The sequence below is a fragment of the Primulina eburnea genome, chromosome 6, assembly GCF_022965805.1.
Source record: "Primulina eburnea isolate SZY01 chromosome 6, ASM2296580v1, whole genome shotgun sequence".
NCBI lineage: Eukaryota > Viridiplantae > Streptophyta > Magnoliopsida > Lamiales > Gesneriaceae > Primulina > Primulina eburnea.
In genome coordinates this window covers 26,678,807-26,700,360 of record NC_133106.1, presented here as the reverse complement: position 1 = coordinate 26,700,360, position 21,554 = coordinate 26,678,807, and the positions used below count along the sequence as shown (strand labels likewise).

General features: G+C 35.7%; 1 protein-coding gene across 2 annotated transcripts; it reads right to left on the bottom strand.

The window, feature by feature from the left end:
• Positions 1-1,872: 1,872 nt before the first annotated feature.
• LOC140834012 (sister chromatid cohesion protein SCC4) lies at positions 1,873-15,471 on the bottom strand. Of its 2 annotated transcripts, none has more exons than XM_073198582.1 (13): positions 15,114-15,471; positions 14,253-14,404; positions 13,219-13,360; positions 12,760-12,876; positions 10,906-11,404; positions 10,729-10,767; positions 10,384-10,502; positions 9,576-9,722; positions 4,476-4,565; positions 4,266-4,390; positions 2,906-3,111; positions 2,328-2,452; positions 1,873-2,212 (listed from the first exon to the last, which is right to left on the bottom strand). In XM_073198582.1, exons 1-13 carry the CDS (start codon positions 15,324-15,326, stop codon positions 2,024-2,026), a joined length of 2,163 nt encoding a protein of 720 aa, XP_073054683.1. In that variant the 5' UTR covers positions 15,327-15,471; the 3' UTR covers positions 1,873-2,023. The 2 variants fall into 2 exon arrangements, with proteins under 2 accessions (XP_073054683.1, XP_073054682.1); XM_073198581.1 differs by having other exon boundaries at positions 10,384-10,505; positions 15,114-15,469.
• Positions 15,472-21,554: the final 6,083 nt, after the last annotated feature.

Sequence of the window (21,554 nt, the reverse complement as noted above, 5' to 3'; positions counted from 1 at the left end):
ACTTCATCAAATCACGCCAATATTATTGCACTACATTAAGCAAGTCGTGAATATGTATGGCTAAAATCAATGATCGAGCATATCCAAATCTCATGCGGATTATCATTCGACAAGAAGCATGTGATACTATATGAAGATAATGATGTATGTGTTGCTCAAATGAAAGAAGGATACACAAAAAGCGATAGAACTAAACATATTCCCCCTAAGTTCTTCGCATTTACCCAAGAGCTTGAGAAGAATAAAAATATTGATATTCGTTACATTCAATCAAGTAAAAACTCATAAGATCTTTTCACAAAAGCACTTCCCACGACAGTATTCAGAAAGCATATATATAACATTGGGATGCACAATCTATGAAATTTGTGAAGAATCATTCATGTTAATATGAGGAGGAGTTTACATGACTATACTATTTTTCCTTTACTATGGTTTTTATCCCAATGGATTTTTCCTAGTAAGGTTTTTAACGAGGCAGTATAAAAGCACGTAATGAAGACAATCATTTTATCATGATCATCATCACAAGAGGGAGTGTTGAAAATAAGAAAATTGAATGTTGAAATAAAAAGTTGAATGTTGAAAATAATAGTTGTAAGTATTGAAAATTAGTGTGTGATGATGTATGTAATTATGTATTTATTTTTGGATTATTTCCAAAAAAAATTCTATAAATAGGTCTTTCAATGTGTGAATAAAATCACACTTGAGTACAGAGAAAATTTTATAAAGTGTGTAATTTAATATATTTTGAGATTTTTACTTTTTATCATAAATTTTTACTTTAACATATATATCGATTTTGGTCGTTCTTTGTAAAACTTAGTCAGCCAAACTTTTTAAACATCGACGTATTTTAAAATTTTTTTATAAGTTGGTCTATTCTAACTTCTATTGCTTACAATTATAATTGGTTCATTTAACTTTTACAATATCTTTACACTTTTTTTCCTACAAAATATTGATTATTTCGATAAATATCAATCTTTAGATATTTTGATATGAGCTTCACTAAAAAAATATGAACCTCACATGTTTTGATAAATATCTACAGTTAGATATAATCTTAATGCATAATTCATCGATACTTGGTTTCAATGTCCTGTGACCAAAAAATAAAATGCAATAATTTTTGTTATAATTTGAGTTCTTCAGTAACCAAACGGAAAACAGATTGAAACCTACAACCACTCGTCTTTCTTTTCCACTATATATGCTTACTTTCTCTTCGAATATATGCTTATCTCTCTTCTTTATTGCTCTCCTTTCCACCTTTGTTATAGAACAATTTGCACTCTGCTTTTTCATATGAATTTCACATCATCATAAATGTCGATATCACTAGGCTCATAGCAAGAAGCACATCCAGTTACCATGAATCCATTGATATTTTTTCCCATCACATAAACCTTCAACTGCTTGGGGTCATGACAGACGCTACCGATGCATTATGAATAAATCAGGAAGACGTGGAGAAGGGACGAGTTCGGTCTCCAGTAGCTAACAAGTCTACCTCAAGCAAAGCGGAAAAAATTAGCATTTTGAAGTGAAGTGAAAGCATGACAACTTCTAGCTCAAGCGAGGAAATTTGATGCGGAAATAAAATTAATAGAACCTAATAACTTCTTGCTTAATTTTCAAATCCACGATAACTACCATTACTGTGAACACGGGACATCAACAAATGATTTGACCAGCCGTGGATACAGAACTGAACCAAAATTTCAATCCTCCAAACGGTTAAAGTGCAGAAATTTATGGAAAGAAAGAAGACGCTCCATGTAAACAGACCAGCTGATCCCTTCATAATTAGTTCTCTGAAATAGAAAGCACACTATGCATAAAACTACATCAAATAAACAGCCTGAGTTGCGAAACTATGGTGTTAATCAGCTAAATATACAATGTAATACATACACACAGAAGATTCTATAACACCAAAACAGGGTATTACACAATAGAATGATGATAATACTTTTATGATTTAATATGTTAAAAAAGTTAATTTACAGGAGGGCTGCTATATTTTTCTCTTCCCAAGCCTCGCAATGTCCACATCCATAAGCCTAGCTGAGGAACGTGTTGGCAGGGGAGTAGATAAACCAAGTGATTCAGGAATGTCAAGACCGACACTCTGGGAAGGGCCCACAATAGATCGTTTGATATTTGACTCATTCAATTGAGGAGCTTGTAGTTTTACTTTGCTAATCTACCAAGTGCACGAATGAATATGAGGTGAGTTCCAATACCACTAAATGAAATTTTCCATAACTGATAACAATTAATCATAATGATAGATAGCCACAAGACTACATTGACTTTACCAGTTCGTTATGATGAATGGATAAGCGTGCACTGGCAAGCCTTTGCTGCAAATCTTCTACTTTTCTCCTTTGATACTCCAGATTTTCCATTTCACTTTGTTTCTCCCCTGATTGCTGGTACAAAGCTGCATATATTGACATCCACACCAAAAACAATGCAACTCCAAACTCAGTCAAAACGCAAAGAAAATGCAGACATTGCGAGCCTTGTAGCTTTCAATTAACCATTACAAATAAAGGTAAAAGTCCATGGTTTTAAAAGAGCTAGACTCCACTATTTACTTCTCCTAATTCATAAGTTCAATACTATTATGAAGATGCAATACACGATCTGCATTACCAGCTTTGCACTCATTTAACTGCAAATACGGAGAGCGTCAGTGGTAATGGAGTAAATAATCAGAATTTTCTACCTTAAAATGGACTTGCACATCAAACAAGAAATCAATCAATTTATCTGTCAAAAATTTTAGATATGCCATGAAGTCATAATTTAGTAAGGACCAACAGCAAAAAGGTGAAGATATCTCTGAAAAAAACAGTCTTGATGAGTCCAAGAGCCCAACTCTTGTATATACCTGTCAAATTTGACAGAACCCAATTTTGAGTTGGAATGTCATTGAGCTTCTTTGCCAATGTCAGCGCAGACCTTAAGATCTCTTTAGCTTGTACAGTGTCATGCAGGGAAAGTGCCAAATTTCCAAGTAGAGTCAAATATTGTGAAACAAGTTGAAGATTTCCCATAAAAGTATGAGTCATCTGCAAACCGGAGGCCAGCCGGAGTCTGCATTAAAATTATAGACTATGTAAGAAAATAAATGAGAGATAAGAGGATCTCAATTTGCGTATTAATTTTGATTGGGCCTCTTCCCAATGTGGCAGCTAATAAAGAAATCGAGTATAAGATCTGCTAGGGGACATCTTTGCTCAAGAATCTTTTTTCCTTTTCAATAAACAAAATTTTAGACTCGTATATAAGCAACTTCCATGGTCAACTGCAGATATAGAAACTTTATGAAAAATAAAATGAGCAAAGAACAAATGATTTAATATGAATAACAAATACACATTTCCATTATATACTTTCTATGGGAGCAGTTTTTTTACCAAGGCCTGTTGAAAATACCAGACAGAAACAAAATAGATTTCGTGCAATCCCGTTTCATTAGAATCATTTTCTGGTCTCATGCTCATAAGTCTCACCTCACACGCATACCATTTATCACAGACAGCACAAAAATCAATTTCAAGTTATATTGGCCAGGCTTCCCGACAATTTTAATTCTCTCCATTCGAACTGCCATAATATCAAATGAGAAAGAAATCATGGGTTACTCAGATCAAGAGAAATAACTTCCAACAATCACTTCTCTGCATTCCCATTTTCGCATTTCCAACGATTGTTGTCGTACAAACAGATCCTTACTCCTTTGGTCAAGGTAGCATCAGATCCTTTTCTATCCGAATAAAAATTTCAATAGATTTTTGGCAGTTGTAGTTCTCAAGGTCACAACCGACCAAATGGGGTTAAGGACAACCAATCTAATCCCTACTGGGAAGATATGAAAAATAAGACTGTAAAAGTAAGTGCCGAATATGATCCCAAAAAAGATGCCATATAACCAAATTCTTAAACATTGATGACATGCCCCGTAGCATGAGAGCAGTAAGTACATCAGTAAAGCTCACAGTCACCCAAAATATATATTTCCTGTCCAACTAAGAAAATTGAATGCAATATGAATAGACTTGTGCCTACCTTGCATCTAAACAATTTAATACATGAAGGTGAAATGCATATTACAATCTAATAAATAAAGCAAATTTTTTAACATCTTTGATCGGTAAAATGATGCAATACAGCCGAACTAGAAAACGAAAATTAGCATATGCTAATTAATACAAAATAAAATAAGCATTGAGTAATTTAATGACTACCTGGCTTCTTGTACATTCTGTTGCCTCATCAGCAGAAATCCATAAGCATAAAGGGTACTGGTTTTTTCTCGCATCCCAACAAAAGAATCAATCACTCCCATAACGGGTCCAATCAAATCAACAGCCTGTGTGTAAATTAGATTGAATAATAATATCTTAACAAGGCCATACGAACACTAAAACTCTAGAACTTGAAGGAGAGGGTGCCACCTTTGCAGAAGATTCAGCATCACCAAGGCAGATAAATGAGACTGCAGCATAGATGTTGCACATCGCTTGCATTGATTTACTCCGTGTCAGCTACATGCCAAGCAGTGGTTAACAAAATTAAAATTCATAAGTAGTGCAAGCCGCAGTCTCACACACCAATCTCCATAAAACTCCCAAGTACACCAATCAATCTATTACGTATCTAACCCATTATCATACAGGTCCCTACGTACTAAAAATGAAACAATGGTCCAAAATGGTAGATTGAAAGTCTTTGATTTTTAGATTCAGGGGAAATCATAAATCCTGTATGTTTTTGTAATTGATATTTCAAAAGAAGACTGCTAAGTAGCATATGAAATATACAAAAGAAGATTGCTTGCCAGAAAATATATGTATTGTATTAAAGAATGAATTTATACAGCATTATTAGTTGTATGCCTTAGATGACGTATAATTTTAAGTCCATCATATTTTAAATATCCGTGATGAACAATTGTTCATAATTGTAGTTTCAAAGACTTTGATTTTGAGATTCCGGGAAAATTTCTAGGTGATGTTTCAAAAGAAAACTTCCAAGTAGCACACGAAATACAAAAAGGAAGACTGCTTGCTAGAGAATATTTGTGTTGAATTAAAGTGTAAATTTATCTGGCATTGTTAGTTGTGTTTACATGGTGGATATTTTGTAAGTCCGTTATATTTTAATTATCCGGTGTAACTTTTCTCTATAGAGGAGATAACCTCATGCTATTATTATTCAATATGTACTCATTTCTTTTTCAACATGGTACCAGAGTAGAAAACTTGGATTTAGATTTGTCCCTATCCTTTTTTCCCGAGATTTTTAAAAAATGGTTGGCACTGTTCATGACTTGAAATGTTGATGTAATTTTATTTATTTTTCTTTGTTGTTTCAATATATATATATACATAATTGGCATTTTGGTTCCTAATGTTTGATTAAGACAAGATTTTCAAGGAGGCTTTTCTACTTAGATAGTTAGATGGCAAGGCTCCTATTCGCTACCTCACTTTGGTATTGTCATGAGTTCCCTATTACAATGGAATCATTCCTTGGTACTCCATCACTGCTAAAACTAAAGTAAATTTTATTTTGAATGTTTAGTTGAGTCCTGATTGAGACATATCAATCAGGAAAACATCATCGTGTTTCTGTTCTTGGTCGAGTTGATAAACCAAGTTTGTGCATCTCAATAAAATGGTATGGCTGTGAAAAAGCATCGGCATCTTCTAGATGTAGTTCGGACCTTTATGATTCACTTGGGGTTTAATAACTTAATACCTTTTTGTCTATGCTGTTTTGTGTGAATGTCAGCACGATAAATAGAATATCATCTCTATATGGAGGTTAATACCTCTTTGCCAATGATGTTTTGTGTGGATATCACTTGATAAATCTAATATCATCTTTTCTTCGGGGATTTGATCGGCGAGTTTTTCCACTAAATCCCAGTCATTGGGTATGAATGATCTAGATGAGTTGATATCAAGTGTGTACTTGTTGGATATTCTCATTCCAAAAATGACCATTGCTATTTCTTTTCTGATGCATATTTTTTGTAATCTTCTCCTATTTTCATTCCACTAGGATAGATGAATCACGATCACTTTGCTCCACTTCCTCAACCTATAGTTCCTTCCTCCAACGATGTGTCTATCTATATCTCGATGCCCACACCATTGTAAGTGTATTTCCAAAGAATGAAAACACAGGGTCTCTCGTGATCAAGACGAAGTCCGTAAAATCTGATCCTAACCATCACCAGCCTGTTTCTGATTTAGATGTGCCTATTGCCATTCATAAAGGCCTTCATCGAATTTTGTTTCTAATGAGCATCTTTATGCAAATCTTAGTCTATTCTCCTTTCCTTGTCTATATTTGTCCACCATATCACTAGAAGTCATCAAAAAGTATCTTAAACAATACTTTCTATCTCTTGGGATAGAGATAGCCTGTAGAAAATCACTAGTTGATACATCTCAAAGGAAATATACACTCCACCTTTCACAAGAAACTGAGTTACTTGTGCATAAACTTGAGAGCACTTTATTGATTTCGACTATGATTTCTGGCTAAAGATTGAGAGACATTTGAGGACACATTACAGTATCATTGACTTAATGGAAAAATTGTATATCTGTCCATTTAGCATTTACCGAAGTTGTAAGTCAATATATGCAGAAGCCTAAGGTTGTACAATGAAGACCTACCTTAAGAATACTTGCTTTTATAAAAAAAATTCTTAGAACAGGATTTATTGTATGGGAACAATGGGCATTTTGATGTTAAAACCTGTTAGACACAACTTATGCTGGTAATAAAGTTGATTAAAAAAAATCTACATCTACTCAATTCTTACATTGGTAAAAATTTGGTTATTTGGAGTCATTATTTCTATAATCATGTATTCCATGAGAGGAACCAACATATACAGGTTGATTGTCCTTTTGTTCACTGATGTGATGACAAAATAACAAGCACTCCCTTACAGATTATCTATATCTTCACAAAGGATTTAGGAGCAGGCTTGTTCTCATTTTTCGTTCCAAGTGTGGTATGACAAATCTATATGGTCGAACTTAAAAGGGAGATCGGAGAATATTTTTGTTGTGTCACAACATAATTTTTTATTTATTTTTTAATTAACAAATTTTTTTCTTGTATTGTTAGTTGTGGGTTTTAGATACTAGATATTTGCAAGTCCATTGATATTCTACATGAATGGTATGCGGAGATAATCTAACACTCGTATCATTTGATGAACTAATTTTTTTCTCGACACAGCTAAAGGTAAAGATTACTCGAGACTGAAGAAGGTCATGTGTGATACCATTGCGGAGAATCAGTCTGCTTTTATTAAAGGAAGACAGATATTGGATTGTTGTCTCATTGCGAATGAAACTGTTGAAGAATTTCGACAGAAAAAAAAGAAGGGATGGGTACTCAAAATTGACTTGGAGAAAGCTTATGACAATGTCGATTGCAAATTTTTGGATTTTGTGTTGCTTAAAAAAGGATTCGGTGACAGATGGAGATGGATAAGAGGTTGTGTTTCTAACGTGACTTTCTCAATTTTTATCAATGGAAAACCGTGTGGGAAAATCAAGGGAGAAAGAGGCTTACGACAAGGAGATCCATTATCACCATTCTTGTTCAATATTGTAGTCGATGTGTTGGGAAAGATGGTGGACAAGGCAAGGGCAACTAAAGTGGTAAGGGGACTCACAGTTGGGAAAGACGAAATCGAGATATCGCATTTACAGTTTGCGGATGACACCCTGTTCTTTGCAAAATCAAGAGAGGATGTGACGGCAATTGTGGACTTAATTCAGCTGTTTGGAAGCGTTTCAGGGCTGAAAATAAATTTTGGAAAAAGTGTGGTGTTGGGTTTAAACTGTTTGGAAGAAGAAGTAGATGATATGGCATTTATTTGTGGGTGCAAAAAAGAAACATGGCCGATTAAATATCTTGGACTACCATTTGGAGGAAACCCCACAAAGCTGGAATTTTGGGAACCGGTCCTTTCGAAAATGTATGACAAATTAGCAAGCTGGAAAAAATCTTTCCTATCGAGGGGGGAAGATTCACGTTGATAAAATCTGTGCTCTGTGCGATGCCATCGTATTTCATGTCATTGTTCAAGGTGCCGACTAGGGTGGCAAATAAAATGGAAAAAATGATGAGGGACTTCTTGTGGGATGGTGTTGACGGGGAGAACCACTGCCATGTGGTAGGATGGAAGCAAGTATGCAAACCTAAAGACAAAGGAGGGTTGGGAATGGGGAACGTATGTCTCAGGAACAAGGCACTTCTTGGTAAGTGGTGGTGGAGAGGTTCTGTGGATAGGGAGTCATTGTGGAAAAAAGTGATTAGAAGTATCTATGGGAATCAGGATAATGGGTGGGATTTGGGTTTGGCGGAGAAGGGGACATTCAGAAGTCCTTGGAACTGTATATCTCAATCTTACCAGGCTTTCCATCAACTAGTTAGGGGGTGCTCAAGGAAGGTAATATAATTCGTTTCTGGGAGGATGTTTGGGAGGGAGAGTCGTCTTTTAAATTTCGTTTTCCAGCTTTGTTTCGTATTTCCATTTCTGTCAACAAACCCATTACTCATTTTGTAGAAACTGACATTTCTGCGGGTACCTCCTCTAACGTTTGGGACGTGAGATTTAGAAGAGATCTAAATGAGAGTGAGATACTTGAATTCACTAATCTGTTAAGAGTTTTAGAGTGTCAATTTGCAGGGGGGTATTCAAGATTCGAGAGTGTGGTTGGGTGACGTTTCGGGGATCTTTTCTGTCAGATCTTTCTACGATTCTTTCTTTCCGACATCTAATTTTCCATTATTCATTTCGTACAAAAATATTTGGAAAGTGCCTGTCCCACATAAGATAAAGATTTTCTCGTGGATCGTGGCCTTGGGAAAGTTGCCGACATGCGACTTTGTGCAAAAAAGATGGAAGAACTGTGTTTTACAACCACAGTGGTGTAGTCTATGTCGAAATCATGAGGAGAGCCAAGATCATATACTGTTACATTGCTCCTTCACAGGAGGTATTTGGCTCAAAGTATTAACAGAGCTGGGATTTCAATGGGCTGTACCTAGGCAAGCCACTGACCTACTTCATGCCAACTCGTGGTATCCTTTCAACGGAAAATTCAGAGAATTTTGGTTTATCATCAGCCATTCCACATTTTGGACCATTTTGTTGGAATGGAATAAAAGGATTTTTGAAGATGTGTACGAGTCAAATGATAAAGTGTGGGAGAGAATAAAATTAAGGGTGGCAACTTGGACTGTCAACCTGTTTCAGATTAAGCATTTAAGTGTGTCAGAGCTGTTTAGGGATTGGAAGCTCGTATGGTCTTGAGTATTGTATTTTGTTCTAATTAAGCAATTCCCTACAATGGTATCTTTGTAACGATGTTGCGGATTACTCATCCGCACATATGTTGTAAACAATTCCTATTATAATAAAATAGTTTCTTATCAAAAAAAAAAAGAAATACTCAACAGGACTTAATAATGTAATTCTGCTAAGTGAGCAAGCAGATACAGAATATTGACTTTACTTTGGAAGCTTCAAGAAAATGAAAACTGGCTTCGCTGTAACAGCCAACTGAATGAGCATAGTGCCCCCTTAGTGTCTCAATAGTACTCTCACAATCCTGCAAGATTGTTGGGAAGCGTACAAACCAATTTTGCATCTGTACCAAAGCCTGGAAAGTGGTAAAGTTAGTGTCGTTATCACATCGCATCCAAAAAAGTAAATGGAAAGAGGAAAATAAATAAATAAAAAGGTTCAAGTATCAAGCGAGGAGAGAAAGCACCAACAGGTCAATCAGTTTGCATAATTCAGCTTTTGATACACACAACACAAGTAAAGAAATGCTCATGAGTAGTGAGCTTAGTATAATACCCAAATGACTACACAATGTTACATTCATTTGTAGAAGTGGATTGCCCCACACCTCCTGTTTTCCCTGTCCTCCCTCTTACATTCCAACCAAATAAGAAAAAATATTGGAGTTCCCCTCTTCCAAAGTGTCCCCTGTTCTAACCCATATACAATGTGGTATCATCAGTACGATGGCCATGAGGGTTGTAAACATAAATATTGCGTTTAGGCTTTCCTATGGGGATTGTTGCATAGCATCCTTCTAGTCTAGGAGTAAAAATCTGACATTGAGCCAGAATTATTTTCAGCCAAAAGCAATTGAACAAAAAGCCGAGTTTAAAAGGCACACAGTTTGAATATAGCATTAGCAATGCACAACACTTGAACAAAAAATAGCTAAATGATATCCATTTCAAGTGTATAAAAAAGGTGAAGACGACTTGCAAGTATAATATATAGCAAAGATGAAGGTAATAACGAACCTCTTGAGCTTCAACAAATTCACTTCGTGTAAGATCAATTGCTACTTTGTTTTCAAGGAGCTGCATAAGCAACATCAAGTAGACACCAGCAATCCAAATTGCTGAATGTTGCAATTCCACTTCTGACATCCAGCAATTTTGAAAAGATGCGTGAGACTTCCAAGATATATTTGCTAATCACCATATAACAGATAATGTTCATAAACTAATCACCATTAGAAGAGATGAGAATTCTCTGTTCATTTGGAGCCTAGTGCTCTTGACTGAAGCTAAAAAGTAAAACCATGCCTCTAAAACTTACTTCATTCTATTATTTCAAATGTATAATGCAAACACAAACCTCACCTTTGACACCATCGGTAATGCCCAGTTGAACCAGTTCCTCTGAAAGTAAGACAAATGGGTCGTTAAAAATGAGTGTCCGATGCGATTCTGATATGCTTTAGTCTTGGAAAAGAATTTTCTTAATGCAGAAGGTACAAAGAATGATACTAAAACTGCGTTTTACTTTCCAAAACCAACCTTGGATAATTTGCATTCCAGATTGAATCCTCTTTCCACACTCCTTAAATAGTCCTTTTGGGCGGCCAAAGACCACAGCCATAAGATCTACCAATGCATAGACCACACTTTTTGGCAGCCACTCACCATCAATCGGAGGCAAGGCCAACTCAAGCTTATCAGCCCAAGCTCTCTTCACATTTCCAAAGTACGCAGGTTCCAAAGTTGTTTTCCCAAATGAACTCATTCCACTATAACTGCCAATCTGTTCTTCAAGCTTAGCTTTTTTTTTAGCAAGAGCAGATCTGTCTCTGTGATCCAAATTAGAATGGAGGCTATTATTTAATGAATCAAGCTCAATGGTTAGTTCTTGGACATGCTGCATTCTCTGTAAATCAGACTTCATAGCAGCGTCCAATTTATCAATGCGTTGAGCAGCATTCTTGTAGTCACATATCCGGAGGAGGTAAAACAAGTGCAGAAGCTCATGATAGAACAGTAAGCCAAGGCACTGATTTTGCTGTCTCATTTGAACATGTAGAACAGAACATACAAAAAAGAAAAAAATTTCTCGATTTCAGCAGGTAGTGTAGCACACGATCTTCCAAGAAGGAAAATATAATATTTATAATTAGTTTATATTCTAATGGATATAGACTTGCAAATAAAGTTAATGGACATAATATATGTGGCATAAAATCTCTATCAAGTCATATAATTAGACTGTATTGCCATTAGATGTTATGCTTCATTCTTTGTCTATACTCAATCAGTCAATCCATTCGAGGGGATGAAGATATACCTAGATGTCTGGAGCAAATATGGAAAAAATTGTTTCAATTAGCCAAACACACACACAAACACACAAAGTACATGGAATAGATTAAGCTATAAATAAATTATAAATTAAAGTTAAACACATGAACATGTCTATACATATTAGGCCCATGAGCTAGACATTATAGACACATAACCATATATATCTATAGACTAAGCCCAAGGACCGGATTTCTTAAAAGCCATATCCACTAAATACACTAAGCCAAGGGGCTAGGTTTATCCCGTCTAGCACCAAAAGTAGCTCTCCCCCTACATAGGTGTGAGGGATGATAAACAAAAGAACTCTAGCTAGCCTGTCGCCTAGGCGCAGCCAGACGCTCGCCTTTTATAACAATGAGTATGTGTCTTTTGTATCTTTATACTTTTGTTTTCCCAAAAAACATGATAGTTAGGGATTTTGTCAAATACCACTTTGGAAAAGGGAGTATTATCTGCAATCAACCCAAATAGGAAACAAGGCATTACATTCCAGATTAAGAAAGCATAATTTCAGAAAAGTTATGCCGCAGCCATAAAGTCTTTCTTGGCCGTAGAATAGCCTAAAAAGTCAAGACTGATGGTGAATACTTTTTTTTTTGAGAAGAAACTATTTTTTATTGATAGGAATAGTATTACATAATAAGCGGATGAGTAATCCGCACAATCGATTACCAACCAAAAGAAAACACTACGCTAATAGTGTCATGCCAAAACAAATTTCCAATCCCTAATAAATCTGAAACAGACAAATGATTGAAATCTTAAACATTAGCTGTCCAAGTAGTCACCCTGAACTTGATCTTCTCCCAAACTTGGTCACCTAGTGTTGTGTGCAACGTGGACTGTTGTAAAAACAGTAAAATACCCCAACAAATTAGAAGATTCAACAACCAATACAACAGAAAACTAGGACAGGACAGTTTTCCAAGAAATCGAATATATCAATCACAGGATTCAGAAAAGTTTTCAAGTCAAAATGGTATAGGCCGGTTAGAAACAGTAGAGAGTCAGAGAAGGAAATTAAAACAAAAATAAAAATGCCGTGGACTTTCTTACCTTATCTGGCTCTATGGATTCCCATACCACATTGCATCTAGCAATAGATTCTGCTACAAGACTTGTGTTGTCCCACTGCATCACATGCACGTGCAATAACGAAGTAGAAAAGAACATCTGATCCACAGACAGCAAAAAACAGAATTAGATGCGTATCTGCACAGTCAAAAAACTGATCATATATAAAGCATAAGCTCTATTGGACAAAAATTAAATAATGAAATGACCATTGCCTAAATTAAATCAAAGCACATTAACACTTATAGATTGATGGTACACGAATAGTCTGATAGGCTTGCCAAAACAATCAAGTAAATAAAAACCACCACAATTGTATCGAGATCACTTGACAGAACGAGTGATTTAAACTTCCATAAAACAGTTCTTTATCAATCCAAACCGCAATGCTTTTACCATCAATATATTTATCGATTAAGCTCAATTTTGAATATGAAGAACCTGCAATTCCGGATAACACATCTCTGTTGCAGAAGCAAGTCCCTGTTGCAGAGCTGAAATCGACCCATTATAGTCCCCTTCAATTACCAAGGCATTTGCAAGCTGAGAAATGAAGTTGCAAGACCATAATCTTCCCACAAACCTTCAATGAGCAATCCATCGCAGGTTTAGAGCACAAAATTATGGTATAGCATAAGATTTGGCATACCTTTCAGTTAAAATCATAATTGCAACAGCATAAGAAGATATCATACTCAAAGTTTTAATCCTTCTTCACACAAGCAGCACTCTAACAGTGTTATGTATAAATATTCTTAGACGAAATCCAATATCAGATAAAACAGAAACATCACAGAATGATTCCCAAAGGATGATTTTTAGCCTTCATATATTCATGAAAACAATAGCATTACTGTTATATCTAGAACAACCGCATTGTCAACTAAAGAGCTCAAGAACCGAGAGCAGAATAGACTCAAAAATATGATGACAACATCTACTGCATGCTACCTAAATGATTCTTCATTCATTTTCAGAAAATATAAAGACTTCAGTGGTGGTGTTGCTGCTATTATTATTATACTAAGTGAGAATGAGACACAACTGCTTTCTGAAACTCCAGGCAAGGCAAATATAACAAAAAATTAAACCACTGAAGCTAAATGTTCAGCAATTTGGGTAATTTTAAGGGAAACATAAAGACTTAAAATAGCAGTCTTGTCATGCACAATAAAAGGAGGCTATGTTCAACTGCTTTCCATGGACAAAGCAACAACAACAAAAACATAATACTACAGTGGGTTATTGTGAATTAACCGAGACACATTTTTACTTGGCCAGGATGTGCATTTCCAAGATCAACATGTTCAGAAGGCTGTCAATGCTATTGTTTAAGATTATTTCTCTATAGTTTGAATTCAATAAGAGGGTCCCCCACCTGCTCTTAGAAGAAACCTAGAGGTACCTATTGTAGAACCAACAAGCAGAAACTGAAAACAGAAAAAGAGTGCCATAATTCCATATATAGTGCATACCCATCTCCAGAACTTGCAGAGAGTTCTAAACCCTTCTTCAGCATCTGTTTTTGTGAAGGAATCGCTCCCACAAGATGGTAGCACTGACTCAACAGACTATATGTTCTGCACTTGAGCTCAAAGCAAGAAGGAATAGAGTTCAGGAGAAGTTGCTGCGCCAGTTAACAGTTCATCAGAAAATGAAAGAACACTTTTGCCAAGCAATTGAATTTTATATACAAGAACCTTAGACATGAGACATCATGTTTTCTTTAGCACAAATTCAAAAATAATGTGACATGGTGTGATGAAGGAAACAAATCTACAAAAGTTGGTGCTGGGAGCTGTGAATCTCTAGAAAGAATGCACCCCTGTACACATGCAGGGTTTTATAATAACTGTGTGGATGCAAACGGTGCACAGAGAAAAACAGGTAACGTTGCATAATGGCAAAGAAACTATGTCTGATCCCGGTTACTTTCTAAATTTCTGTGTCTTGGACGCGGCACAGTGTGAGCCTAATGTATTACTTCAAATGCTTAAACAAATTTTGCATCCACTGGAGAATCATGTTGCCCTTTTTTCTACTTGGTTTGGCAAAGTGAAAACAGACATGTGTACATTAGCCACGAACACCCACCAGAAGTCACTAGTTTTAAGTCTTAAGATTGCATGTATAAAAAAACGATAATACTGTTTACATATTACTAGAAGTATATCCAAATTTATTCAGTGTTGCACTCAACAAAAACAATCAAATCATAATCTCTCGACCCCGTGATGGAAGAACATAGTAAATGAAAGTTAAAGTAGTAAAACTAAAGATTGAACAAAAAAACAAATGAACAAAAAAGCACAGGCAACAGAAAATGAAAGGTATACCGAGCGTTCAAGATGAGCTTTGGCGTGGTTAACATTATGGGAGTGCTTGAGAAGTAGAGTAGCGATTCGAAGGCGGGTCTTGATTTCGATAGTTGGGAGAAAAGAAACGGGGCTCTGACAAATGGCCTCGAGGCATTTCACCGCTTTCCCTATCTCCTTCCTCTGCTCGTGCTGCTCGGCCAGACTCCAAAGCCCTTCCGCCACCGCTTCCATTGCCGGAAATTATGCAGCTGCTTTTACAGTAGCTGTTGAGGTAGTAGAGATGTAAATGGGGGGATTTCTGGCCATTGGAAACTGTGAAATTTGAAGATTTTCAGTGTCGAAGCATGTTTGAGTGAATTTCCGTCATCGAATGAAACGTGATTACGTAGTCCCCGGGTCAAAATTAACGGTGACCCGGCCCCGGATCGTAACCGGTCAACATGTCGGTCAATCGTTGACCCGATTCGACGGTCAGAATCGGAAACGGGTCGGTTATGGTTCATGTTGTAGCAGCTAAAATTAAAATTTTTTTGGATGATTATTTGAATTAATAATTTTAGATTTCAATAAAAGTGAAAAAGTGTTTAAATTGAGATATAAAATAAATTTACTAGATTTCAAAGGAAACAAAATATCAAAAGAAGGGAAATAAAATAATTTTATTCCTTGATGATATTGAAATCTTGAAAAATCTATGTAAGTCTTGATAAATATCTTATCTATACTTTCTTTACTTGACATGGGCTTAGAAGGAAAGAAAAAAGGAGGCCCATTGAGTAAGAATAAAAAAGAGAAAGTCGGAGACGTGAAAGGGAGGCGCAAAAAGAGAAAAAAATCAGCGCGGAAGAGAGAGGCGCAAAAAGAAAAAAAATCAGCGCAGAAGAGAGAGGCAGAGAAAGAAGAGAAGTAACAGGAGAGAAGAGAAGAGAGAGAAGTGAACGGAGAGAGAAAAGAGGAGGGCCGTAACAGGAGAAAAGAGGAAGGAAGCACAGAAGAAAAAAAGCTACAGTGAAGCAGCGACAACGCGGAAGAAGAACATAAGGGGAGGAAGATTGGAGGACAGAAGATGAAGGAATTCCTCACACATGTCTAAATCACAGAGAATTCCTCTTATTTCTTTCTTTATTTTGTTTTTTTTTCTATGAACTTAAATATGACTTTTCACTTCTATTTTGAATTCATGGAATAATTTTATTTAGACTAAGACCATAATAGGGCCGAACAATATTTTATTTGATATTTGTTTTATTTTCATTATATTATTTTTCTAGATTTTGATTATTGATTGATGTTAGTTTAATATTTCTTGTTAATAGCCTGATCAACTATTTACATGTATGTTGATTAATTACGAATCGGAAGATGATTGATTAAATATAGCAACAAAGACGTCATCAACACATGGTTAAACTGACCAGAAATAGTATTCAATTTCAGTGTGCGATTTTAGGTAAAAACTGAAATTTCACGAAGATTTAATGCATTTAAATCTAATTAAATTCAATTAGAAATAATTGGACTGTTAGACTTAAATAGGTTTATTAACTCGAGGAATCGTTTAATAAATAAATTTGGGGATTTCACCGTGATTGTCAAGAATTAAATAATTAATTGAATTTAAACACGTGTCAACATAGTAGAGTTTGGTACCGTTGTGTGTCTTAGTTATTTATTTGAATTTGAATCCCTCCTTGATATCTGAATCCGTCGTTTTTAATTGCAATTATTTTATTTAAAGTTTAGACTAATAATCCACATATCATCTTTTTATTTATTTTTTCTAGCTTAAGTTAAGTGATATAAATTCTAGTAATTAAATATTAGTCTCTGCGGAATCGATACTTGGACTCATCATCCATTTATTATAACTTGACCTAGTCCGCTTGTTAGATTTATTCACAACTGAAATCGTCGGTCAATTTAGAAAACAGTTTCAACATTCATTATTCATAATTCAATTCAAATTTTTTATAACCTTAACATTTTTTGGTATCAACACAATGCACACGGTCCAAAATTTCGCTACTTGTTACAAGGACGATCTGTAAATGATCGAGCCTTTCGTCCATATGATTCTTGACTTGAGTGGTTTATATTGAAAATTCTGCGTTCATTTGAGTGGCTTGATTCTTCATCGTGGTTTGTTTGGAGTTCAAAGTCAGGAAGTTTATGTCGTTGAAGCTTATATCCGTGAGAGATTGTTTCTTGAAATGTTAAAAAAACGTTGTATGAACAAAGTTCTTGATCTTTAGGTTGTTGATTGACTTCGACAAGGCCCTAAGTTGAACCAATAGTTGTTGCGGAAATGAATCCTCTTTTTCGAGGTCATCTGTCTCGAAAAAAGTGCGAGGAGATAAAGAAGAAGCGGTTTGAGTTAATTAGAGAAGTAATAGTTATGGCTCTAAAGAAGCAGTCTGAATTACAAGTTATCCACCGGTTAGTTTTTAGGAGAAAAATCATCATCCACGTGTTATTTTTTCATCGGCTTGAGTAATGATTGGAAAGTGAGAACTTCTGCTTTTGGCTAGAGCCCAACCATTTTCTCCAATGGTTCGGGCTCTGGTTGAACCCGTTCAAAGTCAAACCGAGACAAGGATTTTATCACATCATTCATAGACGTGAATGAAATTTCTAGTAGATTCTAGATATGAGATGGAGTAAGGGATGCATAGGCTGATCCGCCCACTTGTATTGTGAGGCCTAGGGCCGAAGAGGACGGGGAGTGATCGTCAGTGCCATGAGGTTGCACGGACAATGAGCGGCTCATGTCAGGCTTCTAGGTGGAGGGAACATGAATGAACCTATCCCACACCAGAATGAGAGGGATTCCGAGACTGTTCAATGTAATGGACTGTACAGTTGAATAGGGTTTAAAAGATTCATATCAAGAAGGCGCATCTTCTTTTCGGTAGCTCATCACATAAGAACTCCAAAGTTAAGTGTGCTTGACTTGGGGCAATTTTGGGATGGATGACCTCCTGAGAAATTTCCTAGGGTGCGTGTGAGTGAGGACATAAGCACGTTGGAAAGATTCGTCTTAATACAGTGAGGACAGTCGTCGAATCTAGGGCATTACAGTTGGTATCAGAGCCGACCTCTCTTAGTACGGTGTGGTTCGGGGATGAACCAAGCGGAAACTGGTGGGCATGTGAGGCCCGGGGCCGAAGAGGGCGGGGAGTGATCGCCGGTGCCATGAGGTTGCACGGATAATGAGCGGCTCCTGTCAGGCTTCTAGGTGAAGGAAACATGAATGAACCGATCCCACACCAAAATGAGAGGGATTCCGAGACTGTTCAATGTAATGGACTGTACAGTTGAAGATGACTTAAAAGATATGATTGATACTACTCATATCAAAAAGGTGCATCTTCTTTTCGGTAACTCATCACATAAGAACTCCAAAGTTAAGCGTGCTTGACTTGGGATAATTTTGGGATGGGTGGCCTCTTGGAAAGTTTCATAGGGTGCGTGTGAGTGAGAACATAAGCACGCTGGAAAGACTCGTCTTGATACAGTGAGGACAGTCGTCGAATCTGGGGCGTTACATTTATTAAGGATGATCATACTTTGTTAGTCCAAATTTATGTTGATATTATATTTGGATCGACTAACTCAAAGCTCTACGAAAAATTTGCTAAACTAATGTAGGATAAGTTCGAGATGAGCATGATGGGTAAACTAAACTTCTTTCTAGGACTGCAAGTTAAGCAGTCGGGTACTGAAATCTTTGCCGGTCAGACAAAGTACACCCAAGAACTGCTTAAAAAATTTGAAATGGAATTGTGTTCATCAACAACAACCCCCATGAACTCATCAACTAAGCTTAATAAAGATTAAAAAGGAATATCAATCGAGGTAACGTTGTATCGAGCTTTGATAGGTTCACTACTATACTTAACTGTTAGTTGACCTGATATCATGTTTACAGTTTGTATGTGTGGACGTTGTCAATCTAATCCAAAACAATCTCATTACTCAAGTGCAAAAAGAATCCTTAGATATCTTAAAGGAACTCAAATGTTGGAAATGGTATGCTAAAGCCTCATCATTCAGTCTAATTGGATATTCTAATGTAGACTATGCAGGGTGTACGCTTGACAGGAAGAGTACAAGCGGATCATATCAGTTTCTGGGAGACCGACTGATTTCTTGGTTCCGTAAGAAGCAAACATCAATTGCAGAAACTGAATACATAGCTTCTAGGAGCTGTTGTGCTCAGCTGTTGTGGATTCAACATCAACTGAAAGACTATGGAATTGATGCCAAATAATCATTGATTTTCTACAATAATACAAGTTCAATAGCCATCAAATACAATCCAGTTTTGCAATCTCAGACTAAGTATATTGACATTCATCATCACTTCATTCGAGATCATATATGGAAGAAGAATATTATATTGGAATACGTCTCAACCGAACAACAAGTAACACTGAAAAACAAGCAACAGATATCTTCACCAAACCACTCTCAAAGAATAATTTTCTTATTTCAAAAATATTTTAGGACTTATTGATTTATCATAAATGCATGAATATTTGAATCATAAAGTTCTATTGATAAGACAATAGTCAGTTAGTCTTTGAGTACTAAACTGACAATTAGCCTCATAACCTAACTGATAGAAAGTACTCTCAATCTAACAAATCTTATCATTTAGTAATGTCTTTAATAATTCATTTAAATATGTTTATTAATCTTTATTATTGTCTTAATTAAAAAAATTTGCATAATTTTTTAAAACTTTCATTAACAGTGTGACATGTGTCCTCTTTGTTACCAGATCAAAAGTCGCACATGTTTAATAATTGAAATCTTTAAATCTCAAGTTTACATTTGCATCTTCTCATTCGAAGCATATATGCTCTCAAACTTATTGCTCTACTTCACCTCAAAAATCTTACAATTTCTATCTCCAAGAACATATTTCAGATATGACCGCTCTAGCAACTCCTTCCGATATCATGAACGCGCTTGCACTTGATTTCAAATCAATTTATTATATGGAAGATGTTGTTGTTTCTCAAGTCTTCAAAGCTATTGAACCATCTAGACTTCGAACTTTTCTTAGTTCTTCTTTGGATATCTACGTGGAAGAGCTGAAGAATTTAAATGCCATAGGGGTAGTAACTGAAGATGGGAATATACTAATGCCTTTGGGAAAGGACAATCTATTGATTGAGCGTGATTATTTCTCTGCACTAATACAGTTTCCTATTGAAGGGTAACTGACTTCTCTTTAGTACCTCCTCAGTAAGAAGTTGTGTAGAGCTCAAAATCAGTACATGTAAAACACATGCATTTATTTAAATTGTTAAATTATTTATTTAGATTTAAAATTATTTTTAGCGATGCATGATTTATGAATTTTTTTATTTTAAATTATTTATATTATGTGATGCACGTTAAAATGTTTTTTTTAGTTTCATGTTTCATACGATTATTCGATGCGGGATCGAGGAAAAGAGACCGGCGACGATTTTTGGCGATTTTAAAATGTGGTATTTTATTTTAAGTTAGGATTGGGGTATTTTAAATGATTTATTTAGCTTTTAGCATTTTAAAAGCCTAATTTAATTGTTAGGTGATTTTATGATTTCAAATTTTTAAAATGTGACTTATACATTTTTATTTTAAATTATGAGATTTTAGAAAAGTTAGTATGAGGTTAGTATTTTAATTAGCTTGTTAATTATTAATTAAGCAATTTTATACCCCTAATTGAATCTAAACATACGCGCACACACTTTAGCACACAAACGCACACACGTTAACACAAACATTTCATTGCATTTTCATTTCAATTGTTTGAGAGAAAGTTAGGGTTCTTAGAACTAGTAGCAGCCGCTCCTTCCTCTAAAATATTTCAGCATTCCATCGCCCATTTTTCTTCAAGAAAATCGTTCAACGTTCGTCCCGGATCAACCCTCGCATCCTTTCCGCTTCGGTATCGTCGTTTCAAGAACTTGGAAGATCAAGGCATGTATATTCTATTGTTTCTGCGTCAATCTTGTCATAGTATATGTTTTGATGTTTATTGTGTCTAAAAATCAATGTTTGTTATGCAAAAGTTTGAGCAAAAACATTTGAAACGATTCTTGAAAGTTTTAAGATTTCAAAAACTGAATCTGATGTCATTTCGAATCCTGCGAATTTTTGGTCGGTTTTCTGGAAAAGCTTTCAACATATAAAACGTAGTATTTTTCGATATCTTTGATTTGACAGTAAATTCGTAATTTTCGAACAAGAAACGAGTGAGTTATGATCATTTTCGTATGATGGCTCAAATTATGTAAAAAATGTGTGTTTTTTTAAGATTTTCGCGCACAACCGAGTGGTCGGCACCCGAGAGGTGATATTTTACCTCCCGAGCACCAAGCATTCTGGGGGAAAAAATTTTTAATTTTTTTTTGTCTTAGGCAGGCATGCATAATGTATTAGTATGTTTGACGTGCAAAG

Coding starts and splice junctions, on each gene's coding strand:
- LOC140834012 (XM_073198581.1), bottom strand. CDS start 15,326: ATGGAAGCGGTGGCGGAAGGGCTTTGGAGTCTGGCCGAGCAGCACGAG. Junction 12,877..13,218: donor TGTGTTATCCGGAATTGCAG/GTTCTTCATATT, acceptor TCTGTGGATCAG/ATGTTCTTTTCTACTTCGTT. Junction 4,566..9,575: donor ATTTTCTTGAAGCTTCCAAA/GTAAAGTCAATA, acceptor CTTGGCATGTAG/CTGACACGGAGTAAATCAAT.